Source organism: Ochlerotatus camptorhynchus, unplaced genomic scaffold, assembly GCF_037179485.1.
Source record: "Ochlerotatus camptorhynchus isolate MF236.1 unplaced genomic scaffold, CSIRO-AGI_Acam_v1.1 ptg000228l, whole genome shotgun sequence".
Taxonomy (NCBI): Eukaryota; Metazoa; Arthropoda; class Insecta; order Diptera; family Culicidae; genus Ochlerotatus; species Ochlerotatus camptorhynchus.
Window position 1 is genome coordinate 1,032,305 of NW_027040718.1, and position 23,505 is coordinate 1,055,809.

The following is a 23,505-nucleotide window of genomic DNA, read 5'->3' on the forward strand; positions in this document are numbered from 1 at the left end:
TTGCAACACATCTCGCGTTTTGCCTTGGGGCGGGTTGGCAAGCGACATTTCTTCACTACATTGGCCCCCCTCGCATTTGTTGGTGTTCGAAAATATTGTAACCTCAAGATTTCCTTGTGCACCACGCGAGATAGATAAACTGCTGTTGTCGTTCGTATTGACGGATGAGAGCGAGTATTTTGTCGTTTCGCCTTTCCATGGCTGAGCAGACCATCATCATGTAAGTACCTAAGTTATATGGCCATGTGATCGTGCTCTTATCGGTTTAACCAAATGCCGTTGTGAACAGTTCTAAGCTGGTAGGCGTTTGCTGAGTTGTCTCCACTCCCGCGGCGTGACGTGGAGCCGATAGAGTCGAGAAGAGCTTGTTAGAAGAATGATATTTACATAGAGGTTTGTTTTCTTTCGCAATCAGCAGCAATAAATACCTTCGAGTGTGCGTTTGCGACGAGTCGGCTGGGCAAATTATGTACACATGCCCAGCGAACGTGTACAGTATACAGTGTACGGCAATTTGTTTGTTTGTTTATATTTTCCCTTCCACATAGACTGAAGTGCGTGCAAATGGGCAGCCAGGTCGTTGTCACCGCCATGGATGGCGGGTAGGCTCATTTGTCGCATACGAAAAAAAAGAACAATAATAAATTAACGGTACGAGAGATAGGCACGTGAGCAGACACTTGCTTCCGCTGATAGAAGAAATTGAATGTTATCTAGGGGAAGTGCCCCAATTCTGGCATTACTTAAAATTAGAGAGGGTCTAGTATAAGAGAGGAGCTGACTCAAAACAAACTACCTTGCTGAATTCTAGCAACACTGCCGCTGTAACCAAGATAGGCGCTGCGCGATTGACTCTGGCTTTGACAGTTCGTTTGGCCCAAAATTTGCTCCAGTTTTAGCAGGTACCAATCATGGCCTATGTGATTTAATAGGGTAAGGCCAAAAACTGGTACCGTTGCGTACATGGAATTGTGCCATAACTGATGCATATGCCATAACTGGCTCACTTGCCCTACTTTACGTTACTGCTCGCCACACACAGGCACACACCTCAGTACATACCTACTATAAAAAGAGTGATACGGGAAACCGCGGGAATGATGTCATGTGGGCACGGTAATAGATTCGCGGCATGTTGAAGTTTTGCGATGATATATATCAGTTGATAAGTCTCTGAATAAAAAGTCATTATTCGAAGTTACGTACCATTTCCCCAGGCTCTTATCAGAACACATTCGTTAACTGTCTGATTACATTTGACCGTTTTTGATGGGTCAAATTGATGATGTAAGGATGTATTTTTCATCCACGATCTATCATTTTGCTCTACCTTTCAGTATTCCATAAATGTTGTAGAGTTACTGGGTGCCATACGCGTCACAGTGTAATATGACCAATAGGATGCTCCATTTTGAAGAGAAAAAAAACATATGTTAGATTTCTTATAGGCTACACGGGAAAAAAGAGTTCTCATATTCGTGAACCACAGCCGTCAACTATTGTTCACGGTGTATATTTGAGAAAATTTTGTTCTGGATAGTTGGCCGTGATTTTTAGTTCTTTGGTCTAACTTTGGTTCTAGTTATAAAAACGTTAAAAAATAATAATATATGGTTGCCATGACACGCCTGTTGTTGTTGTGATTCATTTGGTGTTGTTGTCTGGTACATATTCAACTATCAATTTGTCAACGGCGCCGGTGGTGTAGTGGTAAGCGTGATTACCTCTCACCCCAGCAGACCTGGGTTCAATCCCAGTCGGCGCCGCCGGGATGTTCTGAGGCGCCTTCCTTCGGATGGGAAGTAAAGCCGTTGGTCCCCGGTTCATGAGTTGATGGGTCGATAGGTAGGGTCCAGGTGTGGGAGCTGCCTTCCTGGTGGCACGTCGGTAGCATTGGTGCTCAGAACGGAAAACAAGATCGACGGAAAAAAACAAACCAAAAGGAAAAACTATCAATTTACCCTAAGGGAATAAAATAAGGCTTTCTGATGGCATACCAAATAAATGTTTGATGTTTTAGATTTATTCAATTAGAATCTCATAAACACTTAAATGTGCACGATAGGAACCTTTAGAGCGAAAGATTCAATAGAAAGTGTATGACGAAACCTCTAAGTGTCTACTACTTGGAAAAACCTGAAAAAAACGAGAATTCTCAGGGAATTTGATTTCTCCTGAAAATACCTGGAAGTCTCAGGGAATCTTATCAGTATACAGGAAATTAAATATTTTTTACTAAGGATATTCCAAAGAAAAGAATGCATTTTAAAATAAAAACATTCAATATTCCTAGTTATTTTCATTAACACATTTGAAATCGGAGCATAAGCTTTCGTAATTTTATGGTGAATACTTAGGGGGTGAAAGGGGATGCTCAAAGGAAGATTACAGTTAAATCTGAGAATAACTCCAGGGGATCTTCAAAAAAAAAATCTTAAAATAATTCCAGGAGAGATTGGCAAACAAATTAAGGGGAGAAATCTAAGGAATTTGTGAGGAGAAATGAAAATGAATTCTTAGGAGGCTTTCAATGCGAGTAGAATTCCAATGGAAGGAGTTAGATCAAAAAAGGGAAACCGGAAATGAATTCAATGAAAATTCTTAGAATCTTTCCCTAGGATTTCTTACTGAAGAGAATTTCAAGGCAATCCCTAGGAAAATTAAACGAAAATTGGATTCAGAGGATAGTTGCGAGAAGTATTCTAACTATATTTTTGTGATATTTTTTAGAGAATTCAGAGAAGCGTTCCAAGTGAATTTCTGAAATAATTCCATGAGAGTTTCGGTAGAATACGAGCGAATGATGAGGAGAACTCCAAGCGAATTTACATGAGAAAACTCCGTTGAACATGTAATGGACTACTCCGAGGACTGTAGAACAACTTGAAAGTTCCCAAAATATTCCTGAAGTTAATGAAACTGCCTTGAAGTTCTTTTGTAGTTTGAGAAACTAGCCTGATGCACGCAATACTTCTCATCATTGTTTTTAAGTTCTCTTAACTTTCTATAGTTTCCAAAATTTTCCTAACGATCATGAATCTTTTCTAAAGCTTTAACAATTCACTGAATTTCTCGAATTTTTTTTTAATTTATGTAATGGCGCTGCTTTGGAATATCTCTGCTCTGAGGATATCTCAAGAGCAAATTTTCATTACGTCGAATGTAACAAAGGTAAACAAAGTCGAGCTATCAGTGTCAATCGATGCTCCTGCTATTACACTATATACTGTCCGAATATAGGATCACATCCCATTTTTAAATTTATTTTCCAGTCAAATTGCTTTTTGACGTAGTCACCTTCCGATCAAAATAGTTTTCGATGTTACTTAAGTCACCCGATTTCTATGGAGATGCCGTTTGACTTAAGTAACAGCGCAGATAAACCAGTGAAAAGTGTACGTTCGTCGTTTCGCTTTCTCATTATTAAAGTGAATAAATCGAGCTGTTTGTTGCTAAGATGATTTCGGTGGTCCTAAAATCCAGAACAACATGTGAAAAGGGCATACCAGCTTTTTGTAAACAAACCTTTGTAGGCCCTTTTCTCACCAACCGAGGGTCGCTCACGCAAACCAGCAATATCATCGGGAAGGGGAAAGTGTCGCCTACCCGGTGATGTTAAAGGTTTCCGTTGGTGTCATATGGGTGGCGAGAAAAAGGCATAAGAAGGTTTGTTTACAAAAAGCTTGTATGCCCTTTTCACATGTTGTTCTGGAAATGATGAATGGTCTGCACGTAAGGAGACGTAATTGATAATTCTCCCGAATATCCTGGTAAATACACTTTGACTTAAGTAACAATAGGGGCCACCAAACGACGTATAATAACTTTTGACTCAAAAACCAGTATTTTTTAGCATGAAAGCTAGCGATTTGCATTTATTTGATTAAAACACTGCTAAATATGTTAAACATTGTTATCACTATGAGATTATATGTGTTTAATTGGAAATAGGAATAACTTTTCGGTCATCAAAACAAAACTTTATTTTTCTCGGATTGGTGCGAATTACTTACGACATAATGAAAATTTGCTCTTGATCTGTTCTTTCTTGAATTTTTTTTTTGTTGAGATTTTTAGCGAGATCAGTATCTTTCTTGGAGTTCTCGAAACTTCTTTAAAGTGCTTGCAGTTCTCATGAAGCTTATTGTACTATCCTGAATTTAATTGAACTTTTCTAAAAAAAATTAAGCTTCCCTGAACTTCTGGACTTCTATGATTTTCACTGAAGTTCTCAAAATTTGTCAATTTTCAAAACTAATGCATAGCTTCTTCAAAAGTCTAGAGTTTTCTGATGATTTTAAAACCGATCAAAATATTTTTCAATTTCCATAATATTCTCTAGACTGCCTTAGTATTTTTTTTTAAAGAACCCACAATTTTACTGTAATTGATTGAATTGCCTTTAGGTTGTACAACTTTACTTAAAGTTTATAAACGCGCACGGAACTTTGCCTTAAATCACTAATTTTCCCTGGAAAGTCCGGCCCTGAAGTTTTCTATGCTTACCATAATTTCTCGTAATTGATCAAATGTTCCGGTAAATTTTCTGATACATATTTATAATTCCCTGAATTTTCTAAAGTTTTCAGATTAACCATAGAATTCTCGGAATATCCCATAATTTCAATGAACTCCTTGTAAGTCACTGCAAATTTCCTCAAATTAATGGGATTTTTGTGATGTTATCTGATCGACCTCGAAGTACTCGGAACTTCACTGAGAATAACGAAACAATCTAAAAATATCTAAATTTCTTAGAAGTTCTCTGGAATTTCTTGATAATTTAGGTGCTTGCTAAAAGTTCTAGCATTTTTTTAATTAATGAAACTTTGTTGATGTTCTCTAATCAACTTAGCTAAATTTTCGAATTTTTTTAGATCTTGAAATACTCTCACATTATTCGGATGTTCCGAGGGGGATGACTCTATCTACGATGCAGGAAAGAATGTGTTTTACTGTGGCTAGCTGCACGCACACTGAGTAGATAGAAAGAAGATTGCTGACGATTCTGAAGATTTCATGCAAAAAGATGAAGTGCGATGCAAGTAGATGCGAGAAATGAAAGAAGGTTAGGTTAGGTTATCTTTATTAGCGAGACTTTCAGCCAGAGTCAATGAACAAAGATTTTTCAAAAGATTAATTCGCTAGTGTGAGATTTACGCTAGATAAAAAACAGACACTGCACTGGTTCCTTGTAGCTTCTATTGCTGAGCAGTTCCAGGAGTGAAAATCTTAAGAAAAATTAATTATTTTCATTTGGGAATATTTTAAGTTTGAAATATGCATATATGCTTTATTTTAGGAGAGCTACCGATGAAAAATATTCTTATCCGAATCCTCCTCACTATTCCGGCAAAACCTCCATAACGCAACTATAGGTACATCCCTATTACTGGAACACCTACCCTAACAGCTTTTTTTCTTTTCTTCGGTGTGTATTTTTTTCTGAAACGGCGATCCAGTTCTCTACAACATTATCTCAGACGTCATTTCAATTAGATGAGCCGTTTTCGTGCTTTGATTTATAGAAAAATTATCGAATACGCCATTTTGAAAAATCCGATGAGAGTCAAAATGGCTGAATTCCGCAACAAGCTTGGTTCATTGCCGCAGCGAACAATTATGCGAAATTTCATGCAATTCGGAGAGGGAAAAATAAAACCGATTCGATAGTTGGTGTGAAACTCAAGACCAACAATTGAAATGGCCTTAACTCTAGGGTTACCATATCAAAAACATGAAAAGGAGGACATTTCATTTGAGGTTTGTAGATTAAGGAGGACAATTATTCCTTCTCTTAACATTAAAGGAGGACAATGAGTTTTTATCAAACGATTTAATAATATGTGCGCTATCACAAAATTCATGATTTGCAAAGGTTCAATTTAGATTGTTCATAACTTGCAGTCGTTATTAATTCAATTAATCTTTTCGTTATACTTCTGAAAACTGCATCAAACTAGCCCTCATAATTAATTTTTGATACTTGGAAATTATCTAGTCTTGCTTATTTGCATGAAAACTACAGCTTTACAGCCTTAAAACCATCTGAAATTTTATAATGTACATAAATCAAGATACACGTCATCGCTGATTGAAACCGAAGTCACTGTTTGTAAAATCAGATACGTTGATTTGAATATTTATGCTTGGAATACCTAAAATCTCATAGAAACAGAACGTCAAAGTCGAAAACATGTTGGATTCAATCTGTTGTTTTATTTATTTATTTTTTATTTAATTTAATTTTTCTAATAAACGGAAGTCTGGCACTGGACCATTCCGTTGCCCACGCTGTCTGCAGTGTGCAAGTGATCCATCTCTTCACGTCCTGCATCGGTACCTTGTGCGAGTACCGAGGACCAGATGGGCCTGACCCGGATAGGTTGTTCGCCTCGATGTTCCCTGGGATCCCGCAGTGTCCGGGCATGAAGAATAGCCGCTGCTTCTGCCGAGAACACCGAACATTGTTTTGGCAGACTTCTACTCGTTGAGGAAATGTCACCAGTGATTCCCATTCCGACTCCAGCTCTCGATCTTGACCCATCCGTGTAACGATGCATGTAGTTTGGGTACAATCCGGTCAGCTCTGCTACCGATCTCCTAAGGGCTACGGAATTGTCCCCGGCTCTGAACTTCTCCTTTATCTGGCTGTCGATGTTTGGTGCGGGAGATTGCCAACTCTTATCTCCGTACCAGTGAATCTTTACCACTGAGGGGAGCTCTGCGTTGGCGATTGTACGGAGAACTCTGTCCCCCTCGGTAAGGAGGCAGTTTCTGTCGTTTCCGGCGGTATTTGCTGAAAATGTAGCGGCTTTGTTGGCAATGGCTGCATAAATGCGGTACCGGAAAGGGAGAATGCCGGCTTCGACACAGCTAGCATCGGCTGGCGTCGAGGATAGGGGACCGGAGATGATGCGCGTGTAGCTATTGTACACCGGAGCGAGTATTTGTATTGCCTTGTCGGTGGCGATGCAGGTCAGCTCGAGTCCAAACATCAGCCGGCTGTCTACGATGGCCCGGGCAACACGAAAACGTACTTCTCTGTTGTTGGACCGGTGGGTACGGGAGATTGTGCGGATGAAGATGATCCTGCTGCGACAGCTGGCCTTGACCCCTTGAAGGTGGTGGTCAAAACTGAGCGACCGATCAATGACAACCCCCAGCAGTTTCACAGTTTTCTTCAATGGGATAGCTGGATTACCGATCTTTATGGAAGGCCCGCAGACCAGATGTCAATACTGGCAAACGTGGCACCTAGCGCTCTTTTCAGCAGACAGCTGAAAACCTTTCGAAGCGGCCCATCTGGATACGGCGGAAACCCCTGCTTGGGCTCTAATCCTCGTTCGTCCCGGAGTTTGACCTGTGGCTACGATTAGAACGTCGTCTGCGTACACGAAAATGCAGATGTTCGCTGGTAACCGGTCGAAGACACTGTTCATGGCTACCAGGAACAAAGTGACAGCGATCACTGAACCTTGGGGAACGCCAGTTTCCTCGCAGAAAGTGCAGGGTTTGGTATTACCTACCGAGGCTAGTCAAGAAATTTTGGACGAAATGGATGATATGGCCGCTAAGGCGCCAGCTGACGAGTTGCTTCAGTGCCGTGGGCGTCCGTACGGTTGAAGGCTTTCGCCCGTACATGGACGCCCGCAGTACTGAAGCAACTCAATCTGTGTAGTTGTGATCCATTTGGTGAATTTTAACTTAAATTTGACAGATAGAAAATTTTCAAATAAACATGCTATTGTACCAGACTTATTTCTGGCAGACCAGGAATTAATTTTGACAAACAGAGATTTTCGAACATTGTAATTTATTTTCGAAATGTCAAATTTAAGTAAAAATTCAGAAAAAAAATGGAACGCAGTGTTACATTTGATGAATTTTCACTGATACTTCGAAAATAAATTATAATGTTTGAAGATCCCTCTGTTGTTCATCGTCCAACTTTCGAGAAATTATTTGTCAAAATTGATTCCTGGTATGTCTGAAATAAAGCAAGTTTATTTGAAAATTTTCCATCTGCCAAATTTAAGTGAAAGTTTACCAAATGGATCGCAGCCTAAATGTGCGGGGGTTGACAGCTGTAGTATACTCCTAGTCTCACCATCGAATGGTATTTGCTAGATAAGATGAGGTTAATCAAATAAGCTCTGCAAACAACGCTCTTTGAAAACAATTTTATGAATATGTAACTGGAATAAATGCAAGGATTAAAAAGGAGGACATTTTCGGGCAAAAGGAGGATGTAGAAAAATTATTGAAAAAGGAGGACATGTCCTCCTTTAGGATACCATATGGTAACCCTACTTAACTCCATGTTGTAAACAAACCCTGTAAGGCCATTTTCTCGCGAACCGAAACCTTTATTCGCAAACCTAAACCACATTCGGGTAAAGGAGAATTTCCCCTACCTGTTCATTATGTTGGTTTGCCTTTGCGGACTTCAGTTCGCGAGAAAATGGCCTTACAAGGTTTGTTTACAAAATGGAGTTAAGGCCATTTCAATTGTTGGTCTTGAACTGCTCTATAGCAAACCCCACACGCATCAATATATTGACGCGAAGGGGAATTATTGACAATAATATTGATGATGTGAATTCAGAAATATTGTCAATCTCGATATATTGACGTCAATATAGCATGTATTGACAATACGATTATTGTCAATAAAAGCAATCGTGTAGGGTTCACTTATAACAAAGAACTTACATCAATTTTTACTATTAAAAATTTATTGTTCCAATCGCCCAGTCTTCCCTTTTCCTCCCTTAAACCGAACATTTGTTGAAAACGAGTGAATAAAATCTGACCTTGTAAAAAAAAACACTTCTTCACCTGAGACTAAGGCATACTTCGATCAATATTAGAAAAAAAAAATCTTTTATTTAAACCAATTTGTTAACAGATTGACACGTTCAGAATTCAACGTCAAATTTGCTGACAAAAAAAATAAAGAATCATATTTTTCGATTACTTTTTCGAACGTATCTGCATTTGTAAACAATGCATTTGATCGACGATCAAATGCATTGTTTACAAAAGCAGATACGTCCCGTCGAAAAAGTAATCGAGATTTATCTCATTTTACACTGAAAATTTTAAGATTGTTTTCAAAACCATACCAAGAAAGTTATACCTTACTATTAGTATTTATTTTTTTGATAATTTTCGTTGAAAGGTTCCACTACAATTAAAAAGCTGCAGTATCTTTACCAAAGGCAATACATAGGGCTCAAGTTCCAAAAACTTTGATTGTTTACAATCATCAATAAAAAAAAAAGAAAAACAAGTTTTCGAAAAACTCACCCTAGACGTTTTTCCTCGTCGACCTGGGGCAAAGTCGGCGTCATCCTCGCTGTAGGTGGTGTTGGCGGCGGAAAAATTTAGCTGCTCGCTGCAATACGAATATCCGGGCACGGATGCTTCACTGGAGAGAAGTAGAAAAGAAACCGAAAAAAAAAGAAAAAACAATCAGACTACGTGGGCAAAAATAGTGTGGGCGACGACGATTCTCAACGAGGGGTCAATTTCCTGCTGAATGAGCATCCCACCCCCCATCGATTGAGTCGGATGTGTTACTAAGTATGAATATGTGTTCTCATTTGCAGTTCATTAATTTCGGGTGATCGATTGTGTCCATTGCATCCGATCGAATAATTCAAACGGAAATTCAGGATATTGGAACATATCGGAATGTCAATAACAAACGTAGGAGTCGAGATATTCAGCGTTGCCATGGTGTGTAACTGCAACGATTGCATTGTGATGAGATTAGCAAACAAACAACAATCTGCGCTCCATCTCAGCAGGCAGCGTTGCAGTTGCAGCTGCACCCGGATCGACCAACAATAGGGATTTTCTCATAGGCTACGTATGAGTCTGCTCAAGTAGGTAGCTAGTAGTGGTAGTGTAATGAGATGGAGACACCCCGTCGAGCATCTTGCATGGAAAACGCAACTTGGCAACTGTGGCGGAATGTGGGGGCTTGCCGTCCAAATACCAAAATAGGGTCAACAACCGTTGCAGATTCCGATGATGTTGTTGCTATTGCTGTTGCTGCCGGCAATTGCACTACTGTAGGTGGCCGGTAGAAGAATAGAAGGCAAGATTACAGCAACAAGATTTTGTTCTTTACGCTGCATCATGATGAGCAGTTCCAGGCAAAATAGCGAAAATGTACACACATGTTAGATTTCACCTCGCAGAATTCCATGAAACTTCGCATAATGGCTCACTAGGGGTAATGAATCAGGTTTGTGCTGAAATTCAGTCGTTTTGGCACACGCCAAAATTTTCAAAATGGTGTGTTCGATATTTACCAATAATAGCACGAAACGGCGCAGCTAATCGGAATGACGCCTGCGACAAAGTTTTAAGAAACTGGATTGCCTTTTCCGAAGAAAAGCACACTTTTAAAAAAATTAAAAACACTGTTAAAAACATATGTTTATTTGAAAGGACACAATGGACCCATCAAAATGGATCAAACTCGTAGAACATGAACTTTTAGTAAAGTTTTTGAACTTTTTTTTTCACAATTTCGGAGACAGCAAAATAAAATCGATTCGTCAGTTGGCGTGGAACTGCTCTATAGAAGAATAATTGCTTGAGCACTGTCGCTCCACGTGCATCGCGTTAGGGCATGAAGATAAGACGTTTCAGTCTGATGGTGCAACGTCAGTCAGTCGCTCTCTGGCCAGTAATGCCCCTCGGGTGTATTGTTTTGCTTTTGCATAGTACGCGCATTTCCTCATCATGGGTATTCTTTCGTTTGGAGAGCTTTGCGATTTCCAGACGAGGGTGTGTTGTGACCTTCTCGATTCTTGAGCAACGTGGAATGTTGCTCGAATGTATTTAGTTTTCAGTCAGTGATGTTATCAGGAAGTCTTAAACCCTCAAAGGCATATAGAACATAAAAATAGAATATTCGCGTCTGTCGTGTTGGGAGCTCTATCGGAAATGGCAAACAAATTTCGAATTCAAATGAAAACAGTGCGTTTTTGCTAGTCGACGATACACCGACTGACCGGCTGGCTGGGTCACATGCCAATTCCGGTGGTGGAATACTGACGGGTGGCTTTTGTCTGTGGCCACCCCAGTCCAGTCTGGGCGAGAGCGGATTAAGCTATTCTATAAAACAAATTAATATTAATTCAAGTGCTCCCCGTCTTGACTGGTCACAACACTATGTTCAGACATTTATTTTTACGTCTAGGTATGAATAACCAAATTAGAAATGTTAATATTGCTCGTGATTGATCGGGGATCTTGTCCGAAGGATTCAATACATACGTAATCCGTTGAAAATTACGTGTGTGTTGAATATCACTCAAGTTTGTTTACAAAATAAGATATGCACAAGAATTATTTGTTAGGGTAAAAACGGAATCACATGTTTGCTTAACATTGGGTCAAAGAATTCGTAATTGAGGTTTCATCGTTTGAGGTACAGTCAAATACTTTTGACTCGATATTTTTTTTTATTCACGTGGTAATAATATTTACAAAACATGACAAATCTAAAGAAATCATGATATGTGATCATTGAAAATAACTACAAAATAAAGAAAAGAAAACAATCATGTGAGATTTTTCAAATCATGTAAATATTAGTGCCACGTGCAAAATTAAAGGGATCATCGAGTCTGAGAGGATATTGAGTTACGATTGTGTAATTTTGGAAATGTACAGGCAAAAAGTGAGCGACGTAGTCTAAACGAAGCATTTTTTTGTATGAACGTTTGTATGAAAAAGTCTGTCGTTTCTAGGGCTGTGGAGTCGGATCAAAATAAACCGACTCCGACTTCTCTGATTTGAAAAAAAAAATCCGACTCCAACTCCGATTAGTTCACTTATTTAACCTGCATTAATGCATTAAGACATTACACATTGTGCTGGTCAAAATAGACCCAAACTGAAACTCTCTCCCAAAAATCCATTTTTGAACCGATTCTTGATCCATTGGCCTCAAATAAAAGATGAAGGTTCCTTAAATCGCATACTGACCAGGATTTCTCCGATTTTGCCATTTAGGCTACCTGAATCCGGTTCCGTTAGGGCACAAATGGACACTTCCAAACCTGAAAACTGACCCTGATATTTGTCGTTAAGCATCTTCAACTATGTAACTTCTCGCATGGAGTAATACAAACATAATTAGTTAAAGTACATAACTCTAGATGGGAGCTTACCGAGTCATGGAAGAATATTGAAATGCAGGAAAAGATCTCATGGCTTTAGCGTTGGATATCAGTAAGGCATTTGATACTGTAAATGTGCAGAGTTTAAGAGAAGTTTTAGATTAGTTGACGAGGTGTTATTATGTGTTAGCTGATATTTTAGGGAGAGCATAAATAAGACCCTATTTTCTTGAGGTTCTAGAAGACAAAATCTCAAAATAATGTTGCAAGGCAAAGTTCGAGTGGTAAGATATAACATTTTAATCCTTTGAACCCTGTGGAATGGCTGTATAAAATCATCACATTACAGCCACATCAACAGTAGAAAAATTCAGGGTTCAAAGGGTTAAACCATAGAGGTAACTCTAAGATTAGAAGGTCCCGAAATAATGTGCTCAACTTTTTGGCTCAGCTCTGGTACTCTCTTCGGTCCCAAGCTAATCGATTCACCCCTCGAAACATAGGAAAAACAAATAACCCCTCATTTTATCTGTCAAACTTTCATAGCGAATCAAAACAAACATTGCGTAGTACTAGAATTTCGACTAGAATGGGGTACGTTAATCGTTTGCTTGGGACCAATAGGCTAGTCAAGTAGTGAGCCAATTTAAAATCGTTACTTTCGTATTGATTGTTGGTTAAACTGCAGGAATGATTTGATTAATTCCAAGAGCATCTCTAGAAGAATTTTTAGAGTATACTAAGGAGAGTTCCAAGTGAATTTTCTTAAGATTTTAGAGTAGAACTTCAGGACAGTTATGAAATTTTTTTAATACAATTCTGAAGTGAACTGCTTGAGAATTCTAAGGACAATTTAAGCTAATTTTAATTAGAATAATTGAATGAAGCTTCAGCGAACTTTTGGAATAATCATAAAAAAATCGAAAAGAAGAGGATGAATTTTATGAATCTTTCGGGTTGTACTAGGCAGTTAAAACATACACACTTATAGGGGAAATGACGGCTTTGGCATGACAGACTATTTTCGGCAACACAAATTGAAACACTATTTTCACTGGATTTTCTTACGAAAACACTTCGCTGAATGCATGCAAACGATTCTTTATGCTTTCAGCTTCAATATGACTATATTTTTACCACTTAGAAAAAGCAATCTAGCAAGGTTTTCTTGAAATGCAACACCCGCACTACAAATTGTAGCTGATTTCGAGTTGCCGATAATAGAACAGCAGATTTACACGCAGTTCAAATGGAACGGTTGCCGAAGAAAAACTGGTTGCCGACAATACTCGCTCTCACTAGAGAAGATTGGAGCTTTGTAAAAGCGTTTCAAAACAGTTTTTGACAATTCTTTCGACTGAAATTGTTAGAGCAGCTGGCAGCAAAAGATTGTAAACAAACCAATACTGCATATGTGTGCGTTCCTTAGAGAAAAAGCCTATAGAAAGATGGTCGCTGCTTAGGTTGCCGAGAATACGTAAATTCCCCTATATGTTTACAGAAATCAGAATTTTTTACCGAAATCTCATCAGAAAAGTTAATTCTTAGGGTGCATTTTAAAAATAATTAGTAAAATTATAATTATTCTTAAAAAGGAAAAACCGGAATTCATTCGGCTTAGAGATATTTAGTGCTGCAACCAATGATCCAGGTTTTCAACCCTCATGTGATTTTATGTGTCGCCGGATTAATTTTGCATTATGGCAGATTCTGCTCCATCCCTGGTGGCATCCATAACATGTCCGGGAAATGCATTCTTCTAGTGAATAGCTTTTCGGTACGCCTAGGATACACGTGACCAATAGACTGATGCAAAATTTGACTTTTTCGCTCCACAGTGCTTAAATGGTGTCAAATCGCGTCCTGATTAGCCTCCCAAAGTTACAACTCATTTCTAGATAGAGCAGGAATTAGGGCGTAACAGCTTTTGTAAACAATTACTTCTATCGATGATTTCTAGGAATTCAAGGCACGTCCACGAAGACCAACCTAACCATCGGATAGGGGAAGTCTTTCCCTACCCGATGAGGATGTTAGTTTGCGTGGGCGAGCCTAAAATTTCTAGAAATCATCAAGAGGAATCATTGTTTACAAAAGCTGTTACGCCCTAATTCCAGTTCTATCTAGATTTGGTTGGAAACAGACTTCGCACAAGCCATTTGAAGTTAACATGTAAATTACTATGGGAAATCTCAACTTTTTGTTCATTGCCTTCCAGTCTTTTCCATATTAAGCTGCGAAATAGTTCGATAGCTATTATTATAGAAAATTTTCTCAGCTACAACTTTGCTCAAGATCGTTTCTATGTTAAACAAGACAAGAAAAAGTTATTAATTATTTAATAGATTGGTAAACTTATGACAAGATCAAGCAGCTGCTCTGTAGGCAACACTGTATTTTGCAGTGTGACATAGTAGCCATGATTTTTGTGTCCTATTCAACACCCCAGAAACACCACTGTTGCCTGTTGAGCAGTTGATTGAGCATGATCATAAGACATCAACGCATTGAACCATTGATAACTTTCGATCCTTGCATTTAATCAAAAAGTGATCCTCAGCATAGTTGTAGCTGGGAAAATTTCCTACAAGTACAAATGAAAGTTTTTGAAGCAGACCGATATGGTGAATTGTCAGATAGACATGAACAAAAATCTTGATTTTACCATAGTAATTCCCATACAAATTTCAAATTGTTTGTGCCATCTCAGTTTCTCACCAAATGGGTTCAAATTTCGAGAGGTTAGTCAGGATCCAATTTGGAATCGTTTAAGTATTGTGGAGCGAAAATTTCAAATTTTGCATCACTCTAGTGACCAATAATATTCAGCTTTTGACAATGGTTACACGGGTTTCCACTTAGCAAAATTCGACTTCAAACAAACCAATTTCCGCACCGAAACGTAGCTTCCAATGTGGATACAATATGTTTATCACACCTTTCAATGTCATTTCGTTCATACCGGACGATGTCACGTGCAAGCAGCAAGGGACTAACAGCCAACCAACCATAAAGTCAAATACCTACATATTCTCTTTAGGAAGTGTTTTGCTTTATTACCCTCAACAAAAGCTGGCAACAGAGAGACACCCTTTTGCCGCGTCATTAACACTAGAAAAGAAATAATAAACGGCATTCGAGACAAACGGTTCGGCTCATGAGAATATGACTAACACCTCAAGCACTCTACCCAGGCAGTGTAAACGCAAGGAACCAGTTCCCAGCCGCACCGTTCACTGGTACCGTAACAAAGGCCTTCTAAAGTTTATTGACGGTAATGCAAGCGGTGCTAAGTCGAAATAGTTGAGTAAAATCACCAATCGCGGTTTCATGACAGCGAGAAAAAATAAAATCAACCTCAGTAGGCATGCGCTTGGCTCCGTCTACAGGTGTGACTGGTTTTCAACGATGACGACGACGTTTTGCGCGTTGTCTTTCCTGAATGTTTAATGCTAAGCCAGTACCGGTTGGTGCGGTTAAGCATTAACGTAAAGAACGGTTCACTCTGTAGGATAACCAGCTCATCTATCAACTCAGATCGTAGTTGACCGTGCATTGCGTGTTTGCATGTTTACTCGTACGAAGGATGACTTGCGCATCAAAGCAACCGTGTCCGTCCAGTTGACATGACCACCACGATTGACCAACTGCCGGGTTATTTGCAGTTTCTCAGCGGCGTCCATTACTTCAATACTTTCATTACTCTCACCCACTGCACCTAAGAGAACGAATAAGTCTATTTTTAAGAGCACGTTTTATAACAAACGCTGCCAAGCTAATTGTATGACTTTATGGCAGCCGAGCAGAACTCGCACTGAACACATCCACGACGCATCGAATTTTAATGCATCGCAGCAATTTTGTGTGGCCTACAGCTACAAATAACACCGGCGAACCCATATCAGCCGGGGCGTATATGAATAGAAGCGTATGCAAAAACAAAAACTTTGTGTAACTGTTTATATTGACCGACCGAGTGAATTGCATTGCAAGCAGGAAAAATCATGTGCGAATTTTTTTTCAGATAAATTGACGTTCGGTTGCAAGCATGCGCTTGCTGCGCTTTTTATGTGAACCGCAGTTGCACCTGATGAAATCTAAACACCCCTGCGATGCGGGGTTTGGAAGCGGATAATTATCCTACCCGATTGAGAAACAGCACACTTTGTAGATTGCATATTACTTAAGGCACATGTCGTTGGTGAACAGAGAAACACAAGTTGAAACATCGAGTGCCATGCTTTGTAAACATACCCGCATTCCATGCCGCGTGACACAACATAACTAACTTTGATCTCTTTCCCGGCTAGTCACCAGAAAACTAACCTCCACGTTGTCACGTAGCGAAGTCCCTATGCGGAGGTATATTGCACACCGTTACAAGTAAACAATAATTCCGTAAAATAGGTCACAGCAAACACGTGACCAGATGTAACAACAACGCTAAAGCAAGCTACGATCCGTAGAGTGTTGTACCCATGGCGACAAAATATGCTTCTCTATATTGGCCACGGCCAGACGACGACGGCGGTGGCGTGGCCTGCTTTAAATAAATTCCAAATCTAAGGCCATGCATTTTGTCGTCGTCCGTCGCACCAGCTACCTTCGAACATAAATATTCGCGGCAATATCTAAATCCTACTGCTCTATCCTTTCTCCGACTTCGACAGGGTTTGCAAATTACAAAACAAAGTTAACTCCTTCATGAATAAGCAATCACTTTTCCGGTATATTTGTCGGTTGCTGTGTGTGACCCTTGCACAAAACTTACAACTGGCGATGACTGGCTTCACTTCGGCCGTCGTCGCTAGTTTGGATGAGTAAGCGTCTACAGTGACCAATATGGTGAATAATTATTCTAATTAGAGACGCTAAACAAACTTGCGTGATACCGATGCGTAAAATGTGTTATAGCGATTAGCAGCTTGACACAAACCCGGCATCTTAGGATGGCTTTTTTTTTGGCAGTCAGTGGACTGGGAAAGTCACAGGTACTTGCGTTGTTAAACTCTCTCGCGTACTTCATTATGGTCAAACTTTCTTCCTCAATGGCTCTAATTAATTTCACCTACATAGAATCCAGTCCAGTTACGTCCCAACAGGAATGCCTGCCCTCAACCTAGTTTTCGTTGTGGTGGAAGTGCCCTAACTTGTTAAAATTGTTTATTTATTTATTTATTTCAATGAAATTTGGCATGTAGATTATTGTGTATGGTTGCAGTAGTGTACTTCGATATAAGCAGCTCGGTGACCTAGTGGTGATCATTTTTGCTAACTGATCAGAAGATCGTGGGTTTGATCTTAAGTTCCTTCGTAGCCCAGAGCAGACTTGATGAAACTTGAGGTTTTAAAATACTCTTGCCTTTCGAGTTTACCCAGCCCTCGGCTCGAGTTAGTAGCGGCTGGAATATGAAATAAGTAAACAACGACTCCCCGAATGAGAGCGAGAGCGAACTCAAGGATGATTTGAGGTGAGGTGAGCTATTCGAGGCTCAGGATGACTTTTTGTTCTAGGCAAGAAGCTCAGAGTTCACACAAGGTGAGAGTAAAAGCGTGTGAAAGAAAACATACAAGTGTATGGCCCCCTTCGCTCAAAAGCTGTGAGGCTCGGTGAAATGATTTGTGAGTAGGAATCCTACTCCTACTAGAAAAATGCTACGCTCGGCTCATTTCAGACTCACGGGTGACGCTCCATCAAGCCTGGTCCAGAGTTGTTAGGATCACGATGCAATCAAACGGTGGTGGTGAATCCAGATCTTATTTGTCCCTCCCGTGACAACCGTGGAGATGGAGAGGTAAACTGGGTCTCTAGTAAAAACGGTGGTCGAACTAAGATTTCTTCTCTTCCTCAATGACTGCAAGGACAGGGTCGGCACCATTGTTGGCAGTATAATATAATGCGCTTCCAAATCATCTGTCACGACCACGAGACGAAACTACCTATTATGAGCTTTCATGTCATTTTTCAATGTTCATGCACTCATGAGAATAATTTCCATACGGTTGTGGAATCAAAATTTTTAACTAATTTAGATGAATTTATATTCATAAGATTGTCGCGGTGCATATAACAATAATATCAATAAATGAGCTAGAAATTGCAATGATCCCAACACTAAGAAAATCTCTATAATTGTTTTCTCATCCGATGATAGTGACAGAAGTATCTCTGTAAATATCGCGTGAGATCTTTCATTGAAAATGACATTTGACAGCCCTGGTTCATCCTGTAGCTAGTGTGGCTGATAGTTAAAATAAATAAAATACTATATTTTACCCAAAAAAATCTACATTACAAATTGAAATCACCATTAACCTATTATGGATCGCCCGGAGTCTATTATAGGATTTTGTTTTCTAAAATAGAATTACATTTAACATAAGAATTCATCTTATAAACAAGGTAGGATCAATAGGGTTTGAGTTACACTTATATCAATCCAAAAACAAGCAAAACTGCCTCATGTTTTGATAAATTGTCACATAAAACAAATGGTCCACTAGAGGAAACATTCAAATTACGTGCACACTTGGATTTTTTGCGGAGATGGGCACCACCGAGCAGCTCGGTATTTTGTTTTGCTGGATCTCAGTTAAAAACTTGCCGATATTCAGCTAACAAACGGGAATTTTGCCGAGATCGCAGCTAACAAACAAAAATTTTGCTGAATCTCCGCAAGTTTTTCGCTGAGATTCAGCAAAATAAAATGCCGAGCTGCTCGGTGGTGCCCATCTCGGTAAAAAATCTATGTGTGTAATGTGGAACCCAGAGGCGTCGCGTGCCTCATTTGCTTACTTGTGCACTAAACTTTGTTTGTTATAGTTTACCACCACATATTAGTTTTTGTTTTTTTTCAATGCTCCATGAATTCGAGGGGCATATCCTCAATTACTATATTAATCACTACCGAACGTAACATTTGAGGGCCTATCATCTTGTGTAATACCCCGTTCACATTACAGCGTATATTACGTTATATACAACTACGTCTTGCAATGAGCACTCTTACATCTAGTTTTCACTGGAAATCCTTTGTATGAGTGCTCATTGCAAGGCAGCCCATATTACGTAATATAAGCTGTAATGTGAACATGGTATAAGCAAAACTTGTACGGCCCTTTTCGCGCTAACCGAAGTAAAAGGAATTGCAAAACTAATTCTCGTTTTTATCACAAGGCTAACTCTTTCCACTGAAGTCTCCTGGGTAGCAAACATGAGTTAATCATCAGAACAACACTATGATAATGAACCAGGAGAAGCTCATAAGTTTTGACAGGTGCACCGGTGCAACCATCGGAATTTGAGAGATTTACAACTGACAAGACAGTGAGAGCGAGCTTTTGCGCTCCCTTTCTCCATTACTCTCTTTGCCTGCAATCAGCACGTGCACAGCGAGAAATGCACGCTTTAGGCGGAACCCATGCATCACAAATGTTCTTCTAATTTAAAGTCACACATTCAAGCCGGTCTGCAAGTGATAACGTACCACCCAGACTGCTGTTTCCATATTACTCCCATTTGACGCGTGACTGTTGAAAGTTTCAATTGCAACTAGTGGTCCAAACCGCCATGTACTGTGGAAAATTTGTGGTATGTTTCAAGAGGTGATAGAAGGTCTGCTTGGCTTACATCAGGCATTTGACCATTCAAAACATGCCACCAGCCACCCAAAAAAGCTCGCTTTTAGGTGCACTATTTAACGAGTTTTGTCATGGTAGTGATATCGACCCGCTTAGAAATCATTGCATTAGGGATTGGCAGGCCATCCGAACTGAATTTAATCCTTTTTGAAGCAAATCAAGGTCGAAGATGTAATAGATAAAATAGTGTATTCATGGTCACTTGTGGTCTGGAGTAAAGAAGTACATTTTTTTAAATTATTTACACCTGTGTCGTGCACAGGTTGCACATGTAGACGCGACGCCACTGGTGGAACCTTTGTTTATTAAACAGCTCCTGCCGTGCTTGACATCAAAATGTAAAAAATGCATTTTCTGCTTGTTTGAAATAGTATTTGACCAATGCTCTCCATGAATTCGATGCAGATGAGTTATAAAAAATGTCTTCCGACGGCTTTAGTTTGAAACTGGCCACTCCTTTGTTGGTGGATCCGGATATGTCCTATTTCGACCAGGATCTTGTTTTCCAATTCTGATGTCGTTTGATGTGCCTCATAATAGATTTTCAGTCAGGAACTGACCACTTCTCCGGGGGTCCCCGGAATTTGAACGGATGTGACCAATGTGATCCTGGGAACTTGACATGACTATCAATGAACTTGCTGTTGTATGCTCATTTGATTCTATGTATCGGATGATGGGTTAGGCACGTTTCAGGTAACCTCCATTCTCGTAACCCATACTCATTGGAACATGTTCCGACCATATCCGGCCGATTCCAAAAATATTCAATACTGTTCTGTGAGACAATGATGTTAGGAGAGACCACATCTCCACGGGAAAGACATTTTGAAGAGGGAATGATGAATTATATCTGCATTAACAAACCAACGAACAACAAACTCTGCGACGCCTGGAAAATTCTGCTCAAAAAGCAAAATTGGTTGCCACTAGGACGCTGAGCCCCAAGTCGATGTAAAGTATTATCGTTCAATCCTGGCGATGGCTTCAACGACGACGACAACGACTGTCACACGAAATTAAACATTAGCAGGAAAACTGCAGCAAATAAAAGCCATTCCGATTGAATGATCTCCCTGAAAGGATTCAATCAGCAGACTTCCCATCGTACCGTAAATAACACTTCTGTTACTTGTCAATTATCACAAACTAGGAACACTCTATAAATCATCTTAATAATCTACCAGGAATGTACGGTAGTCCCATTTTCAGAGATGGAAGCAATACATTTTCATTTATAAATAGTTTTCCATTTGCCATTGCTATCAGCGCCCACAAATGACGGAGGTGGCTTGGAACGAACGGGTCACTGCGTTATGTTATGTATTCAACAAAACGTGACCACCGTTCATTTTTTAAGCACTCTTTCTTCCCACACACATCGACTAGTGTACTACCCTCATATGTGCTCACAGATGCTCATGATGCGCGTTGCTCGGCATGGCCATCTGCGGTAAACAATCTGAGCCTACGTTGCTTGCACATTCCATCACTGTGGAAAACACAACGCATCTACTAGATACCATACCACGATGATTTGCTTGGCCTTCTTGTAATTTGATTGTCAAAAATTAACACGAGGCACCATGTCTGGCTTAGTTTTAATTTGTGTGGTTTCTGTTAGTTTTTGTGATGTGCTTTTCCGCGACGACGACGACGAAAAGCTGCTGTCAGTTGCTTTCTGTGCGGTCCAGTGTGTGAAAGAAAAAATCAATTGCCTTCTCCGTTTACGACGGGTTATGAGCGCTGAGGACCACCAAATCACCCTTCTGAATTCCGGACGACGATGTTTCCCCACAGCTGTTAAGGTAAATTGAAAACGTGTATGCTCAAGTGCTTGCATACGGGTGTCGTGTTCGATTCAACGTCGGATTAGCAATGGTGCTTGTTGTTGGAACGTGACTCGGACGCATGTTTGTTTTTGAGATTAATCGAAACTATGTTGACATTTTGATTGAAGAGAAGTTAAAAGTTGGCTTATCATTGATGGATCAAAAATGTCAGGCAACAATGAGCCTCCATGACAAAGCATCTCCTGCTGGAGGCGCATGGTTGTTGGTGCAGACATTTACATATGGTTGTCTAATTTTGATTTCAGTACTGTTACGTATACCGATCACCATTAGAAGCCTTGTAATCTTCATTGTCGTGATTCGCGGCTCCTCCACCTTCCAGCCATCCAGCCATCCATCCATCTCAATCCGTTCCAGATGACGCACGTCGTTTCCAGTTGTTGCTCTGTAACCAGCTCGGTTGCCTCGTGACTGATTGCAAATTAATTCAATTGCCACTCACCCCCTTCCCGTCGGCGTCGTCCTCGTTGTCGTTGGAGATGGAGCACTGTGCTCCTACGGGATGTGCCGGTTGAAAATGTTTGCCGGGAGGAATAATTGTAGAATAAATATAAAACACTTTTATTCCGCTTTCAATTTCTCGTCACACAGCTGGGCTTCTGTGATCCTAGGAGATTGCAATGTGCTGGATCATTCTAGATGTTTGTACGCCAATAGCCTTGAAGAGTGCATCTATTAATTCTCTCGGCCCTCGGTTGCATAGCAGTAGAATGTGATGTTGAGCAGTTCCCCACGAGGGAGTTGATTCGTACATTTATCAGTCACGTGCCCCCGTCTGTGGTGACCTGCCAATCAGTGATGCGCCATGATGATGGGCGAGTGAGAGTATTGTTATCACTTGGTTCGACCGTTTGAATGTGGAGTATCACGTGAACCTGTTGATAGAAATAGATCGTCAACTCAAACGATAACGTCTTATACTGCGAAAAGCGAGCAGTTGTTTGGCTAGCGAATTAGATGAATGGGATTTCCAATTCGAATGCAGACGTACGTACATGTGGCTCTCGAGTGGTTGTTAACTGTTTCAATAAAGAAACTTGTTTACGAGATATATATTTTTGCGAACGATCGATATCGATGCGTGCGAATAGCTATTTTGTTATGCTACTTAAAAACTTATGCAAATAACGTTTTGTGACCTCTTAAAACTGGCGTTCTTTGTTGTCTATGATTTGGAATTGCCATGTTTACCGGGGAACAATTTCGATAGAATCTTCACCATTCGTTTAGGAAAATCAAATTCAACTCTGCTATTCACAGCTTTTGATGATTCATGATTGTTTGTTCGGATCAATTTGATCTGTATCAAAAGACTTACACAGCCTAATAGATGAACAAAAGTTTAAAAACTGGGAACCAGGGTTACTTTCTACTCAATTTCTGTAAAAAAATGTTTTTCGGAATTATGAAATCGTGAGATAGTATAACGATAATTAGTACTTGTAAGTTACAGGAAGAGGTCGTAAAGTATATGTTTGACTCATAAATATTTCAATATTGCTTTCAGTGCGTCACAATAAGCGATTCTACGACTCGTGAACGCTCACGAATCATAAGATCGCTGATTGTGAAAGCGAAATTGGCAGGTTCCCTGCTGGGAACTACCCATAAAACCTTTTCAGATGGTTGCGTCGATCGACGCGTCATTTGGCGTGGATAGAGCAGGTCGCAATCTTCTCCGATTTAAATAAAACTTTGCATAATTGATTGCTATGATCAATTATTCACATGTGAGCTAAGATTCGACCATTTTGAATCTCGCAAAATCTGCAAAATGGCGTATTCCAGCGTTTCTCAATCTATGAATCACAATTGGGAATTTTGTCTTTTTCAAGCCGATTCAATATTGTATTCCTGCCGAGATG

At 39.9% G+C, this 23,505-nt stretch overlaps 1 protein-coding gene across 1 annotated transcript in view; it reads right to left on the reverse strand.

The window, feature by feature from the left end:
- The window catches only part of cwo (transcription factor cwo), a 138,716-nt gene that overhangs the window by 14,887 nt on the left and 100,324 nt on the right, over positions 1–23,505 (reverse strand). The window contains exon 2 of the mRNA XM_065225355.1: positions 9,313–9,433. Coding sequence (XP_065081427.1) covers positions 9,313–9,433 — 121 coding nt within the window. The remainder of the gene's footprint in view (positions 1–9,312; positions 9,434–23,505) is intronic.